Source organism: Hyperolius riggenbachi, chromosome 4, assembly GCF_040937935.1.
Source record: "Hyperolius riggenbachi isolate aHypRig1 chromosome 4, aHypRig1.pri, whole genome shotgun sequence".
NCBI lineage: Eukaryota > Metazoa > Chordata > Amphibia > Anura > Hyperoliidae > Hyperolius > Hyperolius riggenbachi.
In genome coordinates, this window is record NC_090649.1 from 164,306,442 (window position 1) to 164,331,975 (window position 25,534).

Here is a 25,534-nt window from a genome sequence, read left to right on the forward strand (position 1 = left end):
GTCACATATTAGATAGCTTGGCTGGCTGTGTTTCTGTAGCGTTTCAACCAGTTTTACAGAGTGTCCCATTCATAATGGCTCTTTGGCATGCAAGGTGTTGTCATGTAATTACAACATAAAGAAACCTTTAGTTTTGGTTCAGTCAGTATATTTAAAGTCATATACACTGTTAGTCTTTGTTAGTAACATTTCAAATATGTGACTTATAATCTGTTTGTTTACAACTAGGGTTTTCTTCATTGAGAAATTCCATTTTTCGCCTCTACAAGCTGGTGCAATAAACAGGTATGATAATGTTCTACGAGTCTGTTTGCATAGTGAATGTTACTGATGATGTTCTGTGAGTCTGTTTGCATAGTAAATGTTGTGGTGTATGTAGTCAGCTTGCTTCTTTGTTGTGCAGCGTGGTCTACATCATCTCGGCACCACTCTCGCCTGTGTTTGGTTTTGTGGTGGATCGTGTCGGGAAGAACATTTTGTGGGTGGTGTGTGCTGTGGTCTGCACCCTTGCCTCTCACATTATGCTGGCCTTTACCTTCTGGAATCCCTGGATTGCTATGGTAAGTGTTAGAGGTCTCCACATATTTTTACTTTTTTTTTTTTTTTTCATTGATGCATTCATGTATCCAGGTAGATTCTTCTTTAAAGGATTTATCAGGCATTATTATGCAGAATAAGTGCTACTTACCAGGGGCTTCGTCCAGCCCCAAGCTCCCAGCCTGTCCCGCGCTGCAGCTCCACCGTCAGCCGTTCGCAGTAGTTCTGCTCCTGCGCAATACACTCCGGTCCACGTGGCGGTGATCGACAGCGCCACTCGCGCAGGCGCAGTACAGGCCGACCTCACGTCATTGCTGGGGACCGGGAGGGAGAGGCAGCTGACGGCGGAGGTGTGGCGAGGGACATGCTGGGAGCTTGGGGCTGGACGAAGCCCGGGGTAAATAGCACTTATTTTGCATAATAATGCCTTAATAACTCCTTTAAGAGATTGAGACAGCTGCCTTTTTGATAGATGCTTATTTTCTACAGAGCTTGCTGGGTGTCTCCTATTCTCTTCTGGCTTGTGCATTGTGGCCGATGGTGGCGTTTGTGGTTCCAGAGCATCAGCTGGGCACTGCCTATGGATTGTAAGTTTGTTTGTTTTTTTATTTATTTATTTATTTTATGTTCTATTGTCAATATCTGAAGTTCCTGTACAATTTCCAGTAAATATTGGGACTTTGAATGTGGATAAATGAGTGTTCAACCTATAGAGCGGTGTCAATCTCTCAGAAGTTCTCAGTGAAGGCTTGCATCCTCTAAAGGTTCGTATACACGTCCGATAAAGATCGTTCGTTACGAACGATTCGTGACATTTACACGATATTCAAATTAGACCGAAAAGATTGTTCGTAATGAACGATTGTGTACACACGTGAACGATATATGTATAAAGTACTGAATGACGAACGATAAAAAAATGCGTGCGCAAACGGAAGTGACGTTATGACAGGCAATAAGAACATGCGTACTACTCCACAGATAAACATTATCGGATGATCTTTGTACACACTGCAACGATTGAACGATTATCTTTCGAAAAAATCCGCCGGGTTGGATCGGTCGCATTGAACGATAACGGTCGTTATCATCCAAAAAAACCATCGTTGGAAAATTTGGGACGCACAATTATCGGTCCGATTGTTGTTATCGTTCGTTTTCAAATGATCGTTATCGTACATGTGTACTCAGCTTAACTCACAGTTCCCCAATCCCATCCTCAAGGGCCACCAACAGTGCATGTTTTGCAGGACACCACACACAATCACTGGAGGGGTAATTAGTGTCTCAGCAGAGCTGATTAACTACCTTTGTGGATTTCCATAAAACGTGCACTGCTGGTGGGCCTTGAGGACAGGGTTGGGGAACACTGCTTCTAACTTACTGGCCACAGACTAGTTCCAGGAGAAGGTGAACAAATCCTATTTTAATCAATAGGAGGCGTTCACAAGGCTCCACAAGTTTGGGGAGGCTGCGATATTTTTGGAGTGACGGATGCGTTGTATTGACTGTGTGCTGATAGAAAGGATCAAAAATCTGATGCCTATTAACCACTTTGAATCCCTTGCTACGCTTATCTATTCCCCACAAAACTTCATCTGAAGCTCAGGGGAGCAAATAGGCATACTTGTGGTAAACAGTGTGCTGTATGCCCAATAAGCTATCTGATTATGTATATAGGGTATCATTTTAACCGTGACAAGTGAGAGAATAGATTTTGTGTTGTTTGACAACTGAGGGCTAAGTCATGTGATTTTTTTTTTTTTTACCGGAAAACTGAATGAAAAGCAATAAAACTGTTATTTTCATGTACTCTATACCCCCAAATAAATACTTGTAAATACAACAAAAGTGACAGCATTGAAAAGAGAATACATAATTACCCTAGGGACTTAGCTTTTAAAATATGTATGCCATGAGAGTGTATTACTGTTAATCATGAAGATAAGGGCTTTTAATTACTGATAGAGTACAATGAGAAAATAAAAAACACAAACCAGAAACTAATATATTATCGCCATACATTGTACTAGGCATATTATTTAAATGTTGAGATAACCAGGACAAATTAGCAAATACAATGTGTGGGTTTTACCTATGGTAACATTGTTTATTTGAAAACTATAGTGGATGGAAATGGAGAAATAGTGTATTTTTTCTTTTTTCTCATTTTTCCCTTTAAAATGCACAGATAATAACATAATTACTAAAAGCAAATATCACCCTCACAAAGCATAATTTGTGGCAAAAAAAACAAGATATAGATCATTTACATCTGATGAGTAGCAATAAAGTTATTGGTGAATAAATGGGAGGAGCGCTAAAATGTGAAAATTGCTCTGGTTTTTAAGCAAAAAACCCTGTGGTGCTGAAGTAGATCATTTACATCTGATGAGTAGCATTAAAGTTATTGGTGAATAAATGGGAGGAGCGCTAAAATGTGAAAATTGCTCTGGTTTTTAAGCAAAAAACCCTGTGGTGCTGAAGTGGTTAAAAAGTGATTTGTTTCACAGATCAATTTTTACACAGATCAGTTTTTGATCTGCCCAGTGTGAACCAGACCTTAACGGCAGTCTAAAGCAAATCAAAAAACAAAAACCGCAAAGACTTTTCAAAGGAGATGGAAGGCTCTGGGTCCTATAGAGCCTCCTCATTCCTCTCATGGTTCGCTCGTTCCAGCGCTGGTTCCCCTGTTCAAATACCCCGCTGTGGGAGGCTTAGGGAGCGATCGGCGGCTCCCTACTGCTCATGTGCGAGTATGCGAGAAATTGTACGCATGCACAGTATGGAGTGACCAGTCTTCAGGAGCACTTGGGCTCCCGTAGATTTCCGAAGCCCCCCTCAGCAGCAGAGAGCAGTCTCTGGCCCATCGGTTGGAGACTGCTAACCGGGGACACAGCGCTTTTCATGCTTACTTATTGGGTGAAAAGTCACGTGACTATAAGACTAAACATCTTGTTTGTTTCAGCATGCAATCCATCCAGAACCTTGGACTTGCCATTATTGCCATTGTTTCTGGCATAATCCTGGATTCACATGGCTACCTATTCCTGGAAGTCTTCTTCAGTGCTTGCATTTGCAGTAAGTCTTCAGTTACCACCAGCAGAGTTAACCTATTGATGGATGAAAGCTGTCCTATCATTGAACATTGAGGTTTTAGTATATTTTTGTTGACATACAGTATAAATCGGAAGTGGATTTTCATGTTTTATTACAGGAATAATGATAGCTTGTGAAGTTTAATTTTTTACTTTCTTTTTTTATAGTGGCCATCATAGCTGCTGTTATGCTGTACTTTGTGAATCTGCTTAGAGGTAAATAAACACAACTTCTTTCATTCTTGTAATAGGACCTTGTGTTGCTATATACCATTGTGTTCGGCAGGGTTGCGTGTGATGGGTGACTTGAAAACACTGAATTTATCTGTGTTGCTTATAGCAGCTGTTCACATGTACAGTACCACTTGAACTATAAATAAATATAAAGAACTCCTGCTTTGCCTCGCCAGCCTGGTGAGTTTCAGCCTGGATAGGTGTAAACACATCCAAGTGGAATACAAAAGCTTTGTAAATTAGCTTTCTTTTTTTTTTAATCAGTGGTTTCGTACATATGGCGCAAAAGGAGGTATTGCTACCGGTTAAGAAAGGGATTCTTTATAGTAATAGTGGTTAAGACGTTGAACATCTTGCCACAGACCGTCGTTAAAGAGAACCCGAGGTGTGTTTAAAGAATGTTATCTGTATACAGAGGCTGGATATGCCTATACAGCCCAGCCTCTGTTGCTATCCCAAACCCCACTAAGGTCCCCCTGCACTCTGCAATCCCTCATAAATCACAGCCGTGCTGTGAGGCTGTGTTTACATCTGTAGTGTCAGTCTCAGCTGCTCCTCCGCCTCCTGCATAACTCCGGTCCCTGCCCCTGTCCCTTCCCTCCAATCAGCAGGGAGGGAAGGGATGCAGGCGGGGACTGGAGTTCTGTAGGAGGCGGGGAGAGCAGCAGACTGACACTATAGAGATAAACACAGCCAGCTCTGACAAGCTGTTTGTCAGCAGCGTGGCTGTGATTTATGAGGGATTGCAGAGTGCAGGGGGACCTTAGGGGGGTTTGGGATAGCAACAGAGGCTGGGCTGTATAGGCAGATCCAGCCTCTGTATGCAGATCATATTCTTCAAACCCACCTCGGGTTCTCTTTAAAGACAAACCGTGGGGAAGGGAGGGTTAAGAGGGTAAAAAAGGATGACTTGGGAACAAGTGCCAACTGTTGGAATTTTATGGGGAAGGCAAATATTGTTTTTTGAATGCTGAAATGTGTTGTAAAATAAGATGCTTATTGGCATAAGATGAAGATTTTACTGTATTGTCATTATCTTTTAATAAAAGTTTGTTTAAAAAAAAAAGAAAAAAGACCGTAACCAAGAATTGAAGTTCATCCCAATCAGTAGCTGATACCCCCTTTTACATGAGAAATCTATTCATTTTCACAAACAGATCATCAGGGGGCGCTGTATGGCTGATATTCTAATGAAACCCCTCACAGGAAACTGTGAGGACCATGGTACTGGCAGTTTTCTGTCTGAACCTTGTTGCATTGTGGGAAGTAGCTGTTCACAGCTGTTTTAAACTGCCAAAAAAGCAAGCAGCAGCTACTTCCAGTGACATCATCTGCCAGCAGTAAAAAAATGTCACCATGTGATAAATGTCAGAATGTAAATTAGGGAGAGGAAAGCTTTTACAATGGGCAAAATTGATTAAATCATTTTATACATAATTATTGTAAAAATGAAGCACTTTTTTGATTACATTTTCACTGGAGTTCCTCTTTAAGGCAAATTCTATATACAGTGGCTTGCAAAAGTATTCGGCCCCCTTAGTTTTCCACATTTGGTCAGCTTACTACCACAAACCTGAATCAATTCACGTGGAATCCGAATACAAAGACCAATACAAAGTGGTGTACATGTGAGAAGTGGAACGAAAATCACACATGATTCCAAACGTTTTTTTACAAATAAATAACTGCAAAGTGGGGTGTGCGTAATTATTCAGCCCCTTTGGTCTAAGTGCAGTCAGTTGCCCATAGGCATTGCCTGATGAGTGCTAATGACTAAATAGTGCACATGTGTGTAATCTAATGTCAGTACAAATACAGCTGCTCTGTGACAGCCTCAGAAGTTGTCTAAGAGAATATTGGTAGCAACAACACCATGAAGTCCAAAGAACACACCAGACAGGTCAGGGATAAAGTTATTGAGAAATTTAAAGCAGGCTTAGGCTACAAAAAGATTTCCAAAGCCTTGAACATCCCACGGAGCACTGTTCAAGCAATCATTCAGAAATGGAAGGAGTATGGCACAACTGTAAACCTACCAAGACAAGGCTGTCCACCTAAACTCACAGGCCGAACAAGGAGAGCACTGATCAGAAATGCAGTCAAGAGGCCCATGGTGACTCTGGATGAGCTGCAGAGATCTACAGCTCAGGTGGGGGAATCTGTCCATAGGAAACACCAAGTCCGTAAGGACAGGCCCTATCGGTACAGGGGTATACAAGCGTATAACTTGCTAAAGTAATAATCTAAAATAGATGAATGTGAGATCACATAGTTATGTGACCCCTCAGATGGGGAACTGATATACAATTGCAAAGCAAGCTACTAAGTGTGGAGGTCCTTTCTGATCCCCCACACTCTGTATATCCTATCAGAGTGTGGTGTAGCTTGCTTTGCATTTGTATATCAGTTCCCCATCTGAGGGGTCACATAACAATGTGATCTCACATTCATCTATTTTAGATTATTACTTTAGCAAGTTTATACGCTTGTATACACCTGTACCGAAAGGGCCTGTCCTTACGGACTTGGTGTTTGCTATTTATTTCCCTGGTACCACTCTCTGATAGTGTGGGGGAATCTGTCCATAGGACAACTATTAGTTGTGCACTGCACAAAGTTGGCCTTTATGGAAGAGTGTCAAGAAGAAAGCCATTGTTAACAGGAAAGCATAAGAAGTCCCGTTTGCAGTTTGCCACAAGCCATGTGGGGGACACAGCAAACATGTGGAAGAAGGTGCTCTGGTCAGATGAGACCAAAATGGAACTTTTTGGCCAAAAATGCAAAACGCTATGTGTGGCAGAAAACTAACACTGCACATCACTCTGAACACACCATCCCCACTGTCAAATATGGTGGTGGCAGCATCATGCTCTGGGGGTGCTTCTCTTCAGCAGGGACAGGAAACCTGGTCAGAGTTGATGGGAAGATGGATGGAGCCAAATACAGGGCAATCTTGGAAGAAAACCTCAAGTTTGCAAAAGACTTGAGACTGGGGCGGAGGTTCACCTTCCAGCAGGACAACGACCCTAAACATAAAGCCAGGGCAACAATGGAATGGTTTAAAACAAAACATATCCATGTGTTAGAATGGCCCAGTCAAAATTCAGATCTAAATCCAATCGAGAATCTGTGGCAAGATCTGAAAACTGTTGTTCACAAACGCTGTCCATCTAATCTGACTGAGCTGGAGCTGTTTTGCAAAGAAGAATGGGCAAGGATTTCGGTCTCTAGATGTGCAAAGCTGGTAGAGACATACCCTAAAAGACTGGCAGCTGTAATTGTAGCAAAAGGTGGTTCTACAAAGTATTGACTCAGGGGGCTGAATAATTACGCACACCCCACTTTGCAGTTATTTATTTGTAAAAAATGTTTGGAATCCTGTATGATTTTCGTTCCACTTCTCACGTGTACACTACTTTGTATTGGTCTTTCACGTGGAATTCCAATAAAATTGATTCATTTTGTGGCAGTAATATGACCAAATGTGGAAAACTTCAAGGGGGCCGAATACTTTTGCAAGCCACTGTATATGCATTTTTTAAAGGGTTTTGAATGTTTTCTTTACACTGAAGCAGGTCGTGGAGTTAGTGCATACATATTTCAACTCAACAAAATTTAAATTTGATGAAAAGTATAAAGCTCCTTGGTTCAGTAAAAGCCCTGAAAAAGATGTTGGTGTTATGTGAACTTATCTCTGAATTTCGAAGCACCTGTCTATGTAGTGGTAGTTTGAGTGAGGTCCACTGTATGACTGTAATGTAATAATTTATAGAACATAATCCTCTTGAACTCAAAGCACCAGAGCTGCAGCCACTACGGCACGCTCAGTGGAAAGTAGGTAGTGTTAGGGAGTCTTGCCCAAAGTCTCCTTACTGAATAGGTGCTGGCATACTGAACAGGAAGAGCCGATATCTGAACCCTGGTCTCCTGAGTTAGTGTGATTCCATATTAGTTGACTACATACACGACCATGTTAAGCTATTCGGCAACTGAGTTGCAGTTTGATCTGATGCACTATGAAGTCTCTCACAAACACAGCTCTTCTATGCAAAGAATAGCAGCTAGTTTTTTAGGATGCTGAGCATAATGCTAAACTGTGCCTTCATTCCAAAATCCATTCTGCTTACATTTAATGAGGGGGTCTACAAATATTAACCTGCTTTCCAATGTCTCTTCAAATGCAGAAGAACAAAACATTTAATGCAATACTTCACAGTTGATATTAGGCTTAAAGAGGAACTCCAGTGAAAATAATGTAATACAGTGCTTCATTTCTACATTATGTATAAATAATTTAGTCAGTGTTTGCCCATTGTAAAATATTTTAAATCCCTGATTTATTTTCTGACGTTTATCACATGGGGACATGTTTACTGCTGGCAAGTGATGTAGCTGCTGCTTGCTGTTTTGGCAGTTGGAAACAGCTGTAAACAGCTATTTCCCATAATGCAACAAGGTTCACAGACAGTAAACTGCCAGGAGTACCATGGTCCTGAGAATTTTTTTGTTGGAGGGGTTTCACCACAATATCAGCCATACAGCGCCCCCTGATGGTCTGTTTGTGAAAAGAAATAGATTTCTCATGTAAAGGGGGGGTATCAGCTACTGATTGGGATAAAGTTCAATTCTTGGTCGGAGTTTCTCTTTAAAAGGAACCAGAGAGGAACCTTATCTAAAAAAAAAAATAAAAAATGAAAACGCAGTTATACATACCTGGGGCTTCCTCCAGCCCCATATGCGCTGATCGATCCCACGCCGCCGTCTACTACTGCCCGCAACTAGATTAAGGGAGGGGGGACATCAAGAGCCCAATAGTGTGATATTGTATAGATGATAATTAATAATGAGTAATATAACAATTTAATACTCACAAACCAGGGTTACCATTAGGCAACCACTGTGAAGGCAGGTGGGGAGATTAACCTGACCCCACTCAGGATTAAAAGTCGCTTTCTGTAGATGGGAAGAAGATGGGTACAACCCTCCACCAAGGGTGGACTTAGCAATATGTACAAGCTTTCCAGAGGCGGCAATAGATGAAAAAAGTCACTTAAACGAGCTTAAAAACGATGGGGCAGTGGTGGGCCTATCCCATCCATGCAGACAAAGCAAACAAAGGAAGGACTGTGGCATCAACAGTCAAATAACAATTTTATTTATACTCCACAGTAAAAACTTTTTACTGTAGAGTATAAATAAAATTGTTGTTTGACTGATGCCACAGTCCTTCCTTTGTTTGCTTTGTCTGCATGGATGGGATAGGCCCACCACTGCCCCATCGTTTTTAAGCTAGTTTAAGTGACTTTTATTCTATTGGCGCCTCTGGAAAGCTTCTACATGCTGCCCGCATCTATGAGAACCGGCTCCTGCCAGTGACGTCATCTGAGCCAGGCTACGCAGGAGAAGTGCGCCCTCTACGTATCTCTCCATACACTCCTGCAGAGATACGCAAAGAGTGCACCTCTGCTACGCTTAGACTGGCTCCGACTGAAGGATCAGCGCGGAGCCGGTTCTCGTAGCTGCGGGCAGAGGAGGACGTGGGATCGATCAGCGCGTATGGGGCTGGAGGAAGCACCAGGTATGTGTAACTGCTTTATCTTTTCCTCTCTGATTCCCTTTAAAGAGAGTCTGAAGCGAGAATAAATCTCGCTTCAGACCTCATAAATAGCAGGGGCACGTGTGCCCCTGCTAAAACGCCGCTATAGCGCGGCTTAACGGGGGTCCCTTCACCCCCAAATCCCCCTCGATACACCCGGGGAGCGCTTCCTGGTTGGGGCAGGGCTAACCGCCGCAGCCCTGCCCCACGCGCGTCTGTCAGCGCGTATCTCCGCCTCTCCCCCGCCCCTCTCAGTCTTCCTTCACTGAGAGGGGCGGGGGAGAGGCGGCGATGCGCCGCTGACAGACGCGACTGGAGGCAGGGCTGCAGCCATTAGCCCTGCCTCCAGGAAGGGAAATTCTGCGACCTTTCTACGACACACTTTTGCGGGGGGTGGGTTGGGGGTGAAGGGACCCCCGTTTAGCCGCGGGATAGCGGCGTTTTAGCAGGGGCACACGTGCCCCTGCTATTTATGAGCTCTGAAGCGAGATTTATTCTCGCTTCAGAGTCTCTTTAAAGCTGCCAGAGGCACACAGCCATCTTGTTTCACTAATGTTGGGGAACACTGAAGTGCATTGGTGATTCACCAAACATGGGCCAGATCTTTTTATTAGTATTATGTATCATCCTCCTCTATGCCATATCACTACTGGTACTGAAAGGTTAGTAAATCGGTGCTTGTGTGGTTGCATTTGTCCATATGCCTACAGTGAAAACTTTTTTTTTTTTTTTTTTTTTTTTTATGTTAACATTAGCTTGGGTTCATTAAAGATAGGTTCTTGCTATGGTAGGTTGCTGCATTTAAGCAGTAGTACAAACTCTTCAGCTATACTTTGATATGACTCAGAAGAGCATGGTAAACTTTGCCACTTTTTATACCACAGATGTTGATGGAATAATGGAAATTAGGAAGTTCTTAAAGCTGTTTAAAATATTCCCGTTTTAACTGTAGGTGGAGATCTGAACTTATCTTCATGGGAGAGAGAGAAACTGCAGAAGCAAGCTGAAATTGAGTAAGTACTATTTTCTGTAAGGTGTCCTTTACTGTGTACAGTAGCTCGTTGTTGCTGGTGTTGGTTGCTGCTTCTGCACAGCTGCTATGTTGCATCCTCCTAATGATTCCTTCTGCATCTTTCATCATAACTCCTCCAGTGCAGGCATTGGTGTGTTTGTTGACAGAGGACGGAACTTTGATGCAGAGGAGTGTAAGCATTTTACTCTCCAGTTTACTTGGAAAGTAAAATATCAGTTTCTCCCTATGTCTTGTTTAGAGGAAGCCCTGGTCTCCATGCCTGCCCTTTGTACAGAAAGCCTGTGCAAGCTTTAGTAAACTAACTGGAATTAAATCTTGTAAGTAGCCTTATTTTATAGCTGTTATTTAGAGGCTGGTGGTATTGTGCAGCATGATGTTAAAGATTTTATATACCCGTGAGGTGTAATGTGATCAGTTTACTTTATAATTACTCTTTAGTGGTTGATGACAATCATCCAGATAATGTGTTTAGGTTCAGGCCAGGAAGCCAGGATATTCATTGGTCACGGTTGATAGTCTTGTTGGCTGACTTTTTATGTAGGCAAGTTTGACTCTTGGCAGATAACATGTCAATGTTGGTACAGTACTTGCTATTCTGAATATCATCATATAGCCCAATAAGGACTTTTCCAGCGTGCAGGCTTTTTTTTTTTTTTTTTTCTTCCCTATATAACCGAGGGGGAGGGGAGGGGGGGTTGGTTGTGGCTTGTGATCAGTTGCCTGTGGGGGCTATTTTTTTTCTTTCTAGTGTCTTTTTTAATTTCCCATTGCTGTTCTGTGCAATGTGCACATTGTGAATCTGGTTTAGGGCTTTTAGCTCGGCGCCATGCGTGCTCTCTCCAACAATGGGGCTAGGAGAGAAACGGAAAGGCTCTATAAGACTCGGAGCCTATATATAATTTTTTTTTTCACTACAGACTCCCTTTAATTTTCATTTTTTACTGCAGTTTTTATATATATATATATATATATATATATATATATATATATATATATATATATATATATATATATATATATATATATATATATATATATATATATATATATATATATATATATATATATATATATTATATTTATATTTTCAAGGCCCATGGACAGTGCATGTCCCAGTTCTATAATAGAAATTGCATTACATATCTGTGCTCGTGACTTGGGGCTTAGAGCACTATGAGATATTCCTTAACTACATCTACCTAAAAACTAAACCCTGCATGTCTGATCCGTTACAATATTATTATTCTTTTTGCAGATGTTGTTTACTTTAATGAACTCTGCTTGTAATCTATTCCCTGTTGCCTCTAAATCCCAATCTACACGGTACGATTCTTTGTACGATTCTATTACGATTCTATTTACGATCCGATTAAATCCGACATGTCCGATCAGGATTCGATTCGATTCGATGTGCCATTGCGAAACAATGGCAAATCGAATCAAATCGAATCCTGATCAGACATGCCGGATTTAATCGGATCGTAAATAGAATCGTAATCTAATCGTACAAAGAATCGTACCTTGTAGATTGGGCTTAAGCTAAGGCTTCATTGTTTTCAGACAATTTTATCAGTTTTATGTGTGATTGGGAGTAGAGGTTAATTTTCAGCAAGTTTTTCAGCAATGGACACCAACGAACAATTGGACATGTCTGACAGATCCTATGCTTCGCTATAGGATACATTGTGTGAGTTGTGGTGGCGTGTCGCAAAGTCCTCGGTATCGCACGACTATTCCGGGCTCCACTTGGAACGTGGACATGTCGTAGATAGCATAGTATGTGTCACTTGTCAGACACCATGATTTACATGGATGGTCACAGCGTATCTTGCATCGGATCTGCTGTGACGTCCACGTTGGGGATCTGACACCTAGCTTTATTTTACTTTCTGTACCTTTTTTTTTTTTTTTCCCTTTTTAGAATGAGTTGATGTTTAGATCGCGTATGGGAATAAACACTAAAACTAGCATTGGAAGTTGCATCTCTCTGAACCCAAGTGCCTAAAATATTCTTTTGGTAACTTGAAAATTCAACAGTGGTAGATTTTCACAATAACAAATGCATTCTTCATTGGTTATCTGCTAAACTGCTCTCTTGGTGCCTTGCTTTTGTGCTTGTGCTGCTGCTTGCTCGATCTTCCAGGGTAAATAAACATCTGACCCCCGTCTTTAACTCTTGCTCAGTCACATACCCTCTAGCAGCCCTGTGTTGCAGATCTGGTATTTCATGCGTCATACAACTTTTGGCACTTTGGTTTAAATTTTGACCTGAATGTGAACTTCATTGCTAAGTCTGTCCCCTGTCATCCACTTGGGATATTGCATTAAATATGTAATAACAAAGGATGGGGTGCAGTGTTGATATCCTGGAAGCTCATTGATTTCTGTGCTTTGCTTTGTTTGCTGCGCAAGTTAATGATAGAAATATTGTTGTAGTTTATGCAACACAGAATAACTAAACAGTTTAGGGAGCCCCCTTGACTAAACAGATCATATCCCAGTGACTGCACTGAACTTCAATCTATCAGATAGACAGACAAAGTCCTGGGCACACTAACACATTGAGCTGATTTCAGCAAAGCATTTCATCATACGATAAAGGAGAACATCCGAAAGTTCATTCATGGCACTATCTTGATGGGCATTCTTATGTGCTGCGTTCTGACAACACAATGCTGCATATTGTGTACTACACAGCTCTGTCGCATTAACGGAACACTATCAATTTAAAACATTTTTTTTTTAAATGCTGTATGTTAGGGCACACATTACAAGTACAAGGAGCAATTTTTTTCACACAGCTCTTGCCTCTCTGCTGTAAACTCATCCATCAGTTTTGGATACAAAAAGTGTTGGGCTCTGCAGGACTAGACCATGTTCCTGCACGGGGGTTGCTATGAACTCCTCAGAGTATAGTTTATTAATTACGTTGCTAAAATCTTATTCAGGTGATGGTAAGGAGTCAGGTTTTCAGCATGTGTGTTTGTCTTCACTTATCTGCTTACAAAGGTATGAGCAGAATCTTTATCAGTATGTCTCTCTCACTCCTGGCATGGACAGCACACAGCAACCTAAGTAGTAGATGCAGCCAGGAGTGTAACATTACAAGCAGCCAGTCAGTCAGGAGTAGCATATACATATCTCCCTGACAGTTATATTACAGCAATATTACAGCACATCTAGCTACCTGTTACCACCTCAGATGAGTCCTCTCCTCAGACTCTCCTACATGCTGTGATACAGTGAAGTATATTTGTCAGCTGTGTGAGGAATGATGGATTATTTTAAAACGGGGAGAGAGACCTGGGTGAACAAATAAAGTGCCCCTAGCACTAGTAGTAATGTGGACCCTTTATATAAAGTATTTTAAAAAAGTTGTTTTAATTGATAATGTTCCTTTAAGTATAGTTGCATAAGGTCAACGCTTCTATGGAGAGCATCACAGGTGCCATGTGTTTTTGTAAAATGCACAGCAACCTGTATTGCGGAGCAATATCAGGATGTGCCTGGGCACTAACTGTAGCTATAGCTTTTATCTTATAAACTGACAGCGGTTCTGAGAGTTCTATGATGGGGACAGGAAGTAAGACAAAATATCACACTAGGGGACACATACTCTATATGGAAAAAACCCAAAATAGAATCCAATCCATTTGCTACAGTCAGAAGCTTAAATAAACTCTGAAGCCTTATAAAATTGCTCCTTTTTATTTAACATTCATCTTCTACACTATTAAACTCCCCAAATCCTGGGGCAAAATCCATGACTTTCAAAGTCGTGGATTTTACTGCCCGGGAAGGCAGAGCTGACTGCTGTAGCTCTGCATCCATTCGCTTCAATCTGCAAGGATCTCTGCCTCTCCCCGCCCCTCTCAGTGAAAGAAGACTGAGAGAGGTGGGGAGAGGCGGTGATCAGTGGGGATTGACGTGAGTAGAGGCAGAGCTACACCCCTAAGCTCTGTCTCTACCAGGTAGCGCTCCCCACATTTTGCCCAGGTGATTTGGGGTTTTCATTACAGCGTTCTGCACCATCCGTTGTATCAAAGCTCTTTATTGAGTAAAAAGTAGCATAACAGACATCATCCACAGCGACAGCAGCGCTGTTTCAGTCAATAGACCTTTCTAAAGCTGCACCCCCCCCCCACCCACCCCCACCCCCTGGTGATTTTAGCCTTACATTTCCTTCGTGAGAAGTTGGCTCATGTGCAATTAACTTCTCCTGGGTTTTCTCCTAGGTGATATTTTCTCACCCTGTCATAAAATGCCTTTTAAACCACCTGCAAGTAAGAAAATACTCAAATTAATTTTGATAGTATCGTACTTTTTTAAATTGTAAAATGCTGAAAAGTTATTTTAAAAAGATGAAAATTATCAACAAGGCGATAACTTGGGAGAATAATATAATTGCATATGGGCCGTTTTCTTAAAGGATTCCCGAAGTGACCTAATGGGATAGACATGGGTATGTACAGTGCCTAGCACACAAATAACTATGCTCTGTTCCTTTTTTTATTTCTCTGCGTGAAAGAGTTAAATATCAGGTATGTATGTGGCTGACTCAGACAGGAAGTGAGTACAGTGTGACCCTCACTTATAAGAAATTCCCCCTTTTTATCTCATTCTTATATAGTTGGAATTTCTTATCAGTGAGGGTCACACTGTAGTCACTTCCTGTCTGAGTCGGGACTGAGTCAGCCACATACATACCTGATATTTAACTCTTTCAGGCAGAGAAAGGAAAAAAAAGGAACAAAGCATACTTATTTGTGTGCTAGACACTGTACACACACATGTCTATCTCATCATGTCACATGTCACTTCAGGTATCCTTTAAATAGACCTTAAAAAGGGCCAAGCAGATTTACTGAAATTTTTTTTTTTTACTACTCTAATTACTACAGTAAAAAATTGTCAGCGCTGTTTCCCAGATGATTCCATGGTAATGTTCCTATGATTATGAAGTTCAGTTCCTGTCCGTAATACTTCACACCATAATAGTCATCCAGCTCTTTAGTTAATTCAGTGTAGCTCTCTTCCCATCTTAACTCATGGTGTTATGATAATCTCTTACAGAGAAGAATCTGAATAGCAAACTATCATCTCCACGTATGCAGAAAGTGCTCAGCAAGCTGCCAACTCGAAGAATTTAGTGTCTTCAGTGCTTGCTGCAAAATAGCCATGTCAACTTTTACACCTGTTTTCATTACAATATCTTACCGTAATGGAGAAGTTCTTGCTATAGACCATAGTGGTCATTTTTTGTACATTTGCACGATTAGTGCGCCGGAGAGCTGAAATTGGGGCCCTTCATCTTGGTCAATTTGGTTTGTACATGTTAAGGTGGAACTCTGGGCTTCTAGAAATATTACTATACGAATTCTAGACCTGCCTCTGATTAGGTTCACTGTAAGAGCCATTTCCACTAGCCGCGGTGCGATGCAATCATCGCTCTGCATTTAGACTGCATCTAATGTAAGTCAATGGAATGGTTTCCATTGACATGAATTTCCGTTTGCAGCGCGATGCGGCTCAAATAATGGATAGCATGCTGCAGTTTTCCACAGCACGGATCCGATTCCTATAGTAGCATAATTGAGCCGCACTGCGAACAGAAGCACCTGTGGCTGGCTGTGACGCAATGATCGCATCGCGCCATGGCAATGCGGCCAGTGGAAATGGGCCCTTAGGGCCCTCTTCCGCTAACAATCGCAATCACAAACACCAGCGATTGCAATTTTTTTTTCATTAATTTTGTTATGCGATTGTGATTTACGAATCGAATCACTGTAGTGGAAAATACTTCTCATGATTTCTATGATAAAGTAGCAACCCTAGCGATTTAAAAATCACTAGCGATTTGCAATTTTGTGATTCAGCTGGAAAAGGGCCCTTAGACTTTCAGGGAGTGAGCACACTGGTGTCTGCAGGAACTGCAGGCGATTCCCTGCAAGCCTTTTTTTTTTCTTTTATGTGATGCGAAATCGCAGATGGCTCCTGAAAACACAGCAGCCTCATATAAAATCCTTACGTGCACTAGTGCGATTGCTCCCTAAAAGAACTGAACCTTGCAGAAGAAGGGGTCGATGTACTTTACATAATCCAAACGTTGACTGTTAACTGCTAATACCCAGCTGACAATATTGAATCCTGATGGCTGAGGTCGCTTAGTAGCTCTGATGTGGCCATCACTTGTTAAGAGTAAAATTATTAGTTATCCCAGTACAAGATGATACTATATTTTTCAACAACTTGTGCAAGAAGATGCAGGAGGTAACAGCCAAGCAAAGGGTACAACAATGTTATTTGAAGGGCCACTATCGTGGAAAAAAAACATTTAAAATGTATCCATATAAATATAGATTTCTCCCAGAGTAATATGCACTAGCACTACAAACTACATTTTTCCTTTGTTGCTTTCACTTACAGTTGGTGGTGAAAATAAAACGGAACTGATAGAAATGGGTCTAGTCCATCTTCTAATCAAGGACTCTCAAGTATTTCTTTATTCAAAAAAACACTTACATGGCAGTTGCTCAGTTCCAACTACCAAAATTGCGTGCAAGAGAGTAGGAAGGCTGGCTGACCTCTTTGTATAGATCCGGAGTGGTTTTGTGAAGAATATATACAAATAAGAAGTACATTTTTTTCCAGAGTAAAATGTCAGTTTTCTACTACCTACTGTAAGTGACAGCAACAGTTAGAGAAAAGTAATTTTATAGCTCATTTTACTCTGGGAAAAATGTAAAAAAAAAACTTGGGTGTAATAAACATAAAATGTATTACCTCTAAGAAGGGGGAGGGGCTGCCAATATAAGAGAAATTTTAATAATCAGACACAAACGATAATGCGTTTCGGGGAGCACAGTCCTCTTTTTTATATCAAATAAAGCAGTGTCTGGGTAGCCAGGGTGCAGAGCTTAGAGCACCTAAAAGATCTTAGGCGCTACACGCTCTGCACCTTGGCTACCCAGACACTGCTTTGTTTGATCTGAGGAAGCAGACTGGGCTCCCCGAAATGTGTTATCGTTCTTGTGTCTGATTATTAAAATTTCTTCCCTATATAGGAGTTACATCCCCTTCTTCTTAGAGGTAAGCCATTTTATGTTCATTTCATTTCCTCACTGGTTTTTATACTGTGGTTGCTGGTTTTGCAACCCACCTTTGGCCTCAATTCACGGAGCATTATCAAACGTTCATCAAACACTTTATCAAACGTTTGATAATTTACCTCATGGGTAAAATACTCACTAAGGTGTTATATATTTGTTGAACGTTATATCGGTAAAACATTCGATAAATATATAACACCTTAGTGAATTTAAAATGAGATTTTACCCATGAGGTAAATTATCAAACGTTTGATAGTGTTTGATAAACGTTTGATAATGCTCCGTGAATTGAGGCCTAAGATGTTATGCATTTATAGAATGTTTTACCGATAAAACGTTCAACAAATATAGAACACCTTAGTGAATTCAAAATTAGATTTTACCCATGAGGTAATTTATCAAGCGTTTATCAAACGTTTGATAAAGTGTTTGATAAAACTCCGTGAATTGAGGCCTTTGAGTACCTCATAACTTTATATTTATCCAGAACTTGACATTAATATACTACACCATAAGGGGCTCCTGGTCTGTGTTTTTCCTGTATCCTTAGGAAGTCTTGGGACTCCTCTGGAAAACACACTTCCCCACTGTGTCTGGTGGTGTTCTGACACTATTGCTGCTAGGCAACTGGTATTGTTTAAAAGGAAATAAATATGGCAGGCTCCATATTCTTCTCACTTCAGTTGTCCTTTTAGTGACAAGATACTCTGTATAGCGCTGGGGAAGATGTCGGCACTATATAAATATATACTGAGAATCTCCCATGAGATAAACTACTGCAAAATCGGCTTTCCACTAGGCATGGTGTCAGCAAGATAGGGAGAAAAAAAAAAAGAAAATTATAGTACATTTTATTCTGGGAGAAATTTACATTGTGTATGCATTGTAAATTTTACAGTTTTTCATGAGTTATTTCTTTAGCCTACATGTGTATAGGTACATGCTTTTATTTTCAGTTTTGCCCGTAGTATCTCACTTAATACTTGTTGGTACAGTAACTGATCACTGTAGTCACAGGTCTCATCAGTAAGGCCACAATGCCTTCTGAAAAGCGCTTATATTCTTTTGGCACTTCCTGCTCAGATGTACTGTGCTGTTTGCTACAGTATTACTGGCATGCACTGGATTGACTCCAGGATCACAAGGCATTTCATTGACATTTGAGCATTTTATGATGCTGTTTCGCAGGCTCTCGAGGCTGCCATTGGGACTTAAATTTTATTGTGCATTAAACTGTTTTTATGTGAGTTCATTTAAATTTAATGTTCTAAAGCTTAAACAGTGCTTAATTTTGGAATTTTAATGCTTTTTATGTAGTGCAATCAAGGAACGTTTTAGGGCACTTAAAAATGTACTGATCATGATGCACTTTTATTTTAGTTTTGTCTCCAGTTTACTATAAGAAACTGATCTATTTGTGCTGGATTATTGACTTAAGGCCCATACACACGTCGGATTTTAGCGAACGACCAGTCGTTTGAACGTTTGAAAATCCGACGTGTGTATGGGCCTTTAAAGGGAACAGAGATATCTGTGGGTTATATGAGAAAAAACAATGTTGCTGCTTGCGTTAGATTTTAGGATGATCATGTACCAAATGGAGTTATAGGTCTGTGTATTTTAGTCATTTTAAAGTACAGAAAGGCCCAAATTCTAACTAATGGTGCTCATTTTTCTGTCTGTTCGACCAAAATGATGGAATCATAAATAATCTTTTTTTTCCCATCAAAAAAAAAAATGAACGATTATCCTGTTTTTTTTCAATAAAAATCCCATTGGACAGCTTGAAAAAAATCTTTATATTCGATCTAATGGAATAATCGAATAAAATTTATCTCATCGAAAAAATTGCACCATAACACTATATACTGTTGCATCTTGGCTTACACAAGCAGCTCTGTTTCATGTAATATCTTTTTTTCCCATTTTGTCTTTGCCAGGAACTATTTTTACTTTGATTACTTATTGTCAACTGACGATTGCACTGCTGTTTGTAAACCACTAGAGTGTGCTGACAACTAGCATAATGCCACTGAGAGCATGGTTTGAGTGAGTTGCCTACTTTAGGTGACAAAACTAGCCGGCCACCTTGTAGCTCCACTTATTGAGTGCCTACAGTCTAGGCATGGGCAATAAAGATCTATTCTTCTCCCCCTCCATTCTCCTCTTAGCCGACCCCCCCCCCCCCCCCCCCCGCCACCACCACCACCCCAGGCTGTGCAGAAGGTAGGGGCAGCGAAGTTTTACAATCACCTTCACCAGCACATGTTTTCTCTCCATAGCCAGCAGGCACTCCTCGCTGTCTCTTCTCTTCCTGGGGATGCCTGTGTCGCATGACAAATGCTAGGAGCTGAATACCGTAGCAGGTACCTTACATGACCATTACAAGCCTCTAGTGTTTAGTCTCTAGCATTTGTCACATGGCACAGGCACCCAGGGAGAGAAGAGACAGGGAGGAGGGCCAGTAGCTATGGAGAAAAGACCTGGGAAGTGTGCTGGCGGACAGGTGAGTGTAAGGCTAGCATTGCTGCCTACAGTGCTTCAAAATTGAAGTTTCTACCTCTACCCCCCTGACCCACCATTGATCTCTTCCGTACAGCATGTTTAATGGATTAGATTGATTTCACCTGGAAATCGACCAGAAATGTTGTGTGGCATCAATTTCTAGCAGATTTAATCACATTTGAATTGGCCTGATATCGATTGAAAAAAAAATCAACCAGTGTATGGCCACTTTTACTGTGATTGTAGCTGGCTGTGCCTGTAATAATGACTAGGCCAGCAGTGAGTGTGTTTTGTAAACACTGTGTAACTATTAGGCTGAGCTTTGCTATTTATGTTGGAGGTACATGTATATAGCATCTTGTCTGCTGCCTTGTGATAAGTCATTTTCATGGATTGATGCAGGTTTTCTGTGGGGTGTCAGGCTTCGGGATAATTGTTATAGTATAGGGATATTCTATACTGTTTTGTTACACACTGTCTAATATTTCATTATGTTTCTGCCAATTCTTATCTGCTTTTTAGTGGGAGTAAAATTAGTTTTGGGTGGAATACTAAGTTACATATATTTTTCTTTTCGAATAAGATTCTCCAATCTATAGGCTGTGTCAGAGGAACAGATCAATCTTTTCTTTTGCACTTTATTTGCACGTAGCACTGTGGAATATATGCATGCAACTTTCCACTGTTTTGGTACAATAGGTCATTTCAGGAATAGTCAGTCAGTGGAAGGTTTGTAACCTTTATGGTCTGTGGAATGCTTGTAACCTTTCTCTAGGAAGGCTTAATACAGCAAATACAAATACTTTAAAATAGGGTTTAACCGAAGCAACTGAAATGTTTATCAATTTGATTTTGTAATAATGAAACCTTAAAGGAAACCTAAACTAATAAAAAAAAAAAAAAAAAAAAGTGAGTTTAACTTACCTGCTACATCTACCGGCCCCTGCAGCCGCCCTGTGCGTGCGTCAGGACAAACAGATTGTACGGTCCCCCGCTGCGACCTAGTTTCATTTCTGTCGACTCATTCTTCCATTGCTGGGAGTGTCCTGCACATGCACAGTACAAGATTTTCAGGTGCAGTGGCCATTGACTGGCTGAAATCTATTAACCCTTCGCACTCTCACATGCAAATGTTCAAACAAATGCATTCACAGATTCACTCATCCAGGCACCACCGTTATCCCTACAGCTAAGTTAAAAGCCGGGGTTTTAGTTCACAGAAGAATGCATTCTTATGCTTAGTCACCTATACTGCGCAGACGTACCCAGGTAAACAGGCATCCTAACTCTGGCCCTGTACACATGCATAGTGCAGACATGCAAACACATTCATTGCATCAAACCTATCAATGGATTAGGAGCACACATCCCGATGTCCTCTCCTGGGACAGATAGCGCATCTTAGCAATCGCACAAGGGAGCTAACGTAATGTATCCATGCGCACCATGCACATACACCAGCATAAGCTGTGTGCATGCAGACAAAAAAAACACACACAAATGTCACATGGGAATGGCTTAGAGAACACAGAAACAAGTCCCGTTTGATCGTGTAATTGATGTACTAGTCTGCTGCTAACATGTAAACAAGTGACTATGACCGGCCAATCTGAGACTTAATGATTCAGGTGCTTTTCCTGGACTAGTAGTAGGAGAAACTAGTCATTACTGCATAAACCCCCCTGCTGCTAATGGTACAATAGTGATTACCCAAATCGACCATTTCTGTGGTTAATTCTCTGTAGAAGGGACAGGAGGGCAGGTAGGTATACAGACAGCACTTTATTGCAAAACTACCGCTAAAGATGAACATTAAGGAAAACTGTCAGTACTGGAATATGGATGCTGCCATTCTTGACTTGTTTTTTATGGTTTTAAACTCTGTCGTCACACGAGTCATCAGCTACATAGCTGACATGCGTCTGTGCATGCTGGCCAGCTATGTCTCCCTAGGGAGATTGAATCCCGATTCCTCGACGTGTGTACGCACCTTAACCTTCCTGGCGGTAAGCCCGAGCTGAGCTCGGGCTATGCCGCCGGAAGGCACCGCTCAGGCCCCGCTGGGCCTATTTGCATAATTTTTTTTTTTTTTGCTGCACGCAGCTAGCACTTTGCTAGCTGCGTGCAGTGCCCGCTACCCGCCGATCCGCCGCTATCCGTCGCGCCGCAGCGGATCCCACCCCGTCGCCATGGCGATGGGGGAAGCCCTCCAGGAGATCCCGTTCTTTGAACGGGATCTCCTGATCGCCGATCGCCGGCGGCGATCGGAGGGGCTGGGGGGATGCCGCTGAGCAGCGGCTATCATGTAGCGAGAAAAAAAAAATTTAAAAAAAAAGATTTGCTGCCCCCTGGCGATTTTTTTAGCAAACCGCCAGGAGAGAGAGGTGTGTATCACACGGAAGTCTAACAGTCAAGAGTGTCTATTGATCTCCTGCTTCCATGCCCATAAAAATAAAACCATTTCTTCCAGGCATCTCTTTCCATAGGCCTTGCTGGTTTTAAAGTGAAATAAAACTATTAATTGTATGGACCCATTCCTATCTACAATAAAAGAGAATTTAAAAGAAGTCCTCACTAAAAGTTTTTTTTGTTGCTGAGCACGTTGAAGTCCTCTGCCTGGCCTCCTCTCTGGCAGTGTCTGACAACTTATGTGGGCCAGTGAAAGCTGCACAGTCTAGTCCATTCTGCAGTGATGTGTAGATCGTTGTCATGGTGACACACCTCTACCAGGGAGGAAGCTAGCTAGAGAGCTACTGTCTTCCCACAAACCTCCTCTTTCCTGGCTATAGCAGGTACTTCTTTTCCCTTCCTGCTCACCTTCCTGGTACTGAGGGGAGTAAGGCTCTGTCCATACATAAAATGTGTACAGTTCCATTCCAGTCCTGTTGGTTTGCATTAGATTTGTATCAGTTTTAATGGACCAGAATGGAAGTGTACACATTTTGTGTGAACCCAGTGTTACTGTTAAGAAGTGACCACACACAGTGTGAGGGATCACTATGCAGCTGTGGCCAGATCTGAGCATCGGAGACTTGTAGGTAAGAGGTCCCCTTTAGCTTACAGTTTTTGTGGATACTTAGTTAACCCTCAATTTTACCTTGAATGTTTTTATTATGGATTGAACCTTTTGTTTGCAATACTAAAATGTTCAGTGTAACAATTTTATTCTACTCAGGGCGGTTGTTTCTCTAGATTGTGTCTTAGCTATAAAATGTAAAAGTCAATCTAATTGATTTTGCTAGCACTTCATGTTTGTAAGGTTTTTATTTTATTTTTTTCTTACAATGATTGAACTGTATTTTTTAAAATTAATGATTCAGTGCTCTACTTTGCTAAATAAAAATCTCTGGTGTATTTTTGCTGAATAAAATATTTATAAAAACACATTTGTATTGTCATTTTTCCTAAGTGCACACTTGTTCTGTAAATATTACATGGAAATCTGCAGCCACTGGTATTGATTGAACTGCTGTTTTCCTAGTACGGCCATGTTTAGTTTATTTCCCATTTCACATGGTATCTCCATCAATTCACTGAGTGTTGTGTTATTTGTAGGGCTGAGAAAGCTCGAATCAGGCGGCAGAATTCACAAAGTAGGCTTCGTCCTTTGAGTGCATTTGCTGTAAGAGTTAGATATCTGTCCAGACTTGGAGCACAGGTATGTACAATGACTATCTCCATTGCATGGTAACCCTTCATCACATAAGCATTGCAAAGGTATTTGGCATTTGATTGAATTGTTAATTAGTACTGTTTATTGGCCCATTTCATTTCCTTTTTTTTTTTTAATTGATGACTATCACTGATGACTATCACTCCCTCACAGATTATTATATATTGTCCATGTTAGCCCACATATAAAGGCCTGTTCCCACTTCCTCTGAATACGTGTTTCCCCACATGTGAGCCAAACGGGGAATAGGCAGGCATGCTGTCTGAATTGCATGCCGGTAGGATTCTGGATGGCAGGCTGCAGTTTTTCGTACCACACATCTGAATCCCTATAGCATGGCTATGGTGATTTGGTTGCAGTTTTGCAGCTGCATGGGCACTGCTGATGTGTCGAGTCCTTCTTCTTTGTCGAGTTGTACTACTCAGTCTATACGTTATCGGGTTGTACTACTAGATAGATGAAGTTAGGGGAATGCCTGGGTGGTCTCACTAACACCAATTTATCCCCGACCTCTGCCTGAGCTAACCTCCCCCTTCTCAACTCCTAAAACTAAACTCAACACTGCTAACATTAACCCACTGCACTCCTAACACTAACCTGCCTTTAAACAATTCAACAACCCGGTGGTGGGATATGTGAAGGACTCAAATGAACATGCACAGAAGGGGTTTTAGCATGCCTCGATAAAAGGCATACTTCAGAACCACACCGCATCGGATTCGGAAACTGCCGTGCACTTTCTGGAAATAGGCCCTTAAGCTCAGTCATGATATAAACATTCAAGCTACAAGATAGCTGTTGGGCAACAGACCTACTTGTGCCCACTAATGCTACAGTCTTGATTTTACAATCTTACCACTTCTGTGTAATATGAGGGGCTACCTAAAGTATTTGTTCAAAGTGTATTCACTCAATTTACTCTTCTACTACATAAATTTAATAAGATTGTTCAATCAAGATTGTAGTATTCGTAGGCACATTTACCATAATCTGCTGCTCTGTTCACAAATGCAAAGTTGCTGTTGTGCCTTCCTAATCCATGTGGGCAAAGCATGTCTGCAGTTACCAGTATAGCATTATAGGCCTAAAGGTGCGTACACACGCCAGACTTTTTCAAACTACGGGTCGTCAGTTCTGACGACAGTTTGCACGTGAGTACAAGCTGTCAGTCTGATAAGACTAATCTGCCGAGCACCTTAAAGGGAAGGTTCAGGGAGGTTGTAAAAAAAATAAAAATCAATAGCCACTTACCTGGGGCTTCCTCCAGCCCGTGCCAGGCAGGAGGTGCCCTCGCCGCCGCTCCGCAGGCTCCCGGTGGCCGACCTGGCCAGGCCGGGCTCTTTTGCGCTCCGACGGGCTCTTCTGCGTTCCACGGGGGCGCTGCGCCTGCGCAGTACAGCCCGGAGGACGTCCGATGACGTCAGCCGGTCGGGTCGGCCACCGGAGACGACCGGGAGCCTCCGGAGTGGCGGCGAGGGCACCTCCTGCCTGCCACGGGCTGGAGGAAGCCCCAGGTAAGTGGATATGGATTTTTATTTTTTTACCCCCTCCCTGAACCTTCCCTTTAAGACAGAGGTCTCTATTCCATCTATTGCACCCCCTATCACCATTAAAACACAAAGACCTATATGCAATTAACTTTTTCTCCTGAGGTCCGCTCATAAAAAGCTTGGTTTTCCTTAGACAGCTTGAACATGGCCCTTCCCACTTCTCCATACTGAGGCATTTCATTACAGTTCTGGACCAATA

General features: G+C 41.6%; 1 protein-coding gene and 1 long non-coding RNA gene across 3 annotated transcripts in view; one reads left to right on the forward strand and one right to left on the reverse strand.

The window, feature by feature from the left end:
- MFSD1 (major facilitator superfamily domain containing 1) overlaps positions 1-25,534 on the forward strand; it is a 69,008-nt gene that overhangs the window by 40,414 nt on the left and 3,060 nt on the right. Inside the window, exons 10-16 of one of the 2 annotated variants that reach the window (XM_068280919.1) lie at positions 229-285; positions 404-560; positions 1,027-1,124; positions 3,506-3,618; positions 3,804-3,851; positions 10,418-10,478; positions 23,668-23,770. In XM_068280919.1, coding sequence (XP_068137020.1) covers positions 229-285; positions 404-560; positions 1,027-1,124; positions 3,506-3,618; positions 3,804-3,851; positions 10,418-10,478; positions 23,668-23,770 — 637 coding nt within the window. Of the gene's footprint in view, positions 1-228; positions 286-403; positions 561-1,026; positions 1,125-3,505; positions 3,619-3,803; positions 3,852-10,417; positions 10,479-15,571; positions 15,742-23,667; positions 23,771-25,534 lie in introns of those variants that run through there. The other variant, XM_068280920.1, reaches the window with a different exon arrangement.
- On the reverse strand, positions 14,677-22,787 carry LOC137571589 (uncharacterized). Its single transcript, XR_011031379.1, has 3 exons — positions 22,688-22,787; positions 21,037-21,158; positions 14,677-14,775 (listed from the first exon to the last, which is right to left on the reverse strand). It is a non-coding gene; the product is annotated as an uncharacterized lncRNA (long non-coding RNA).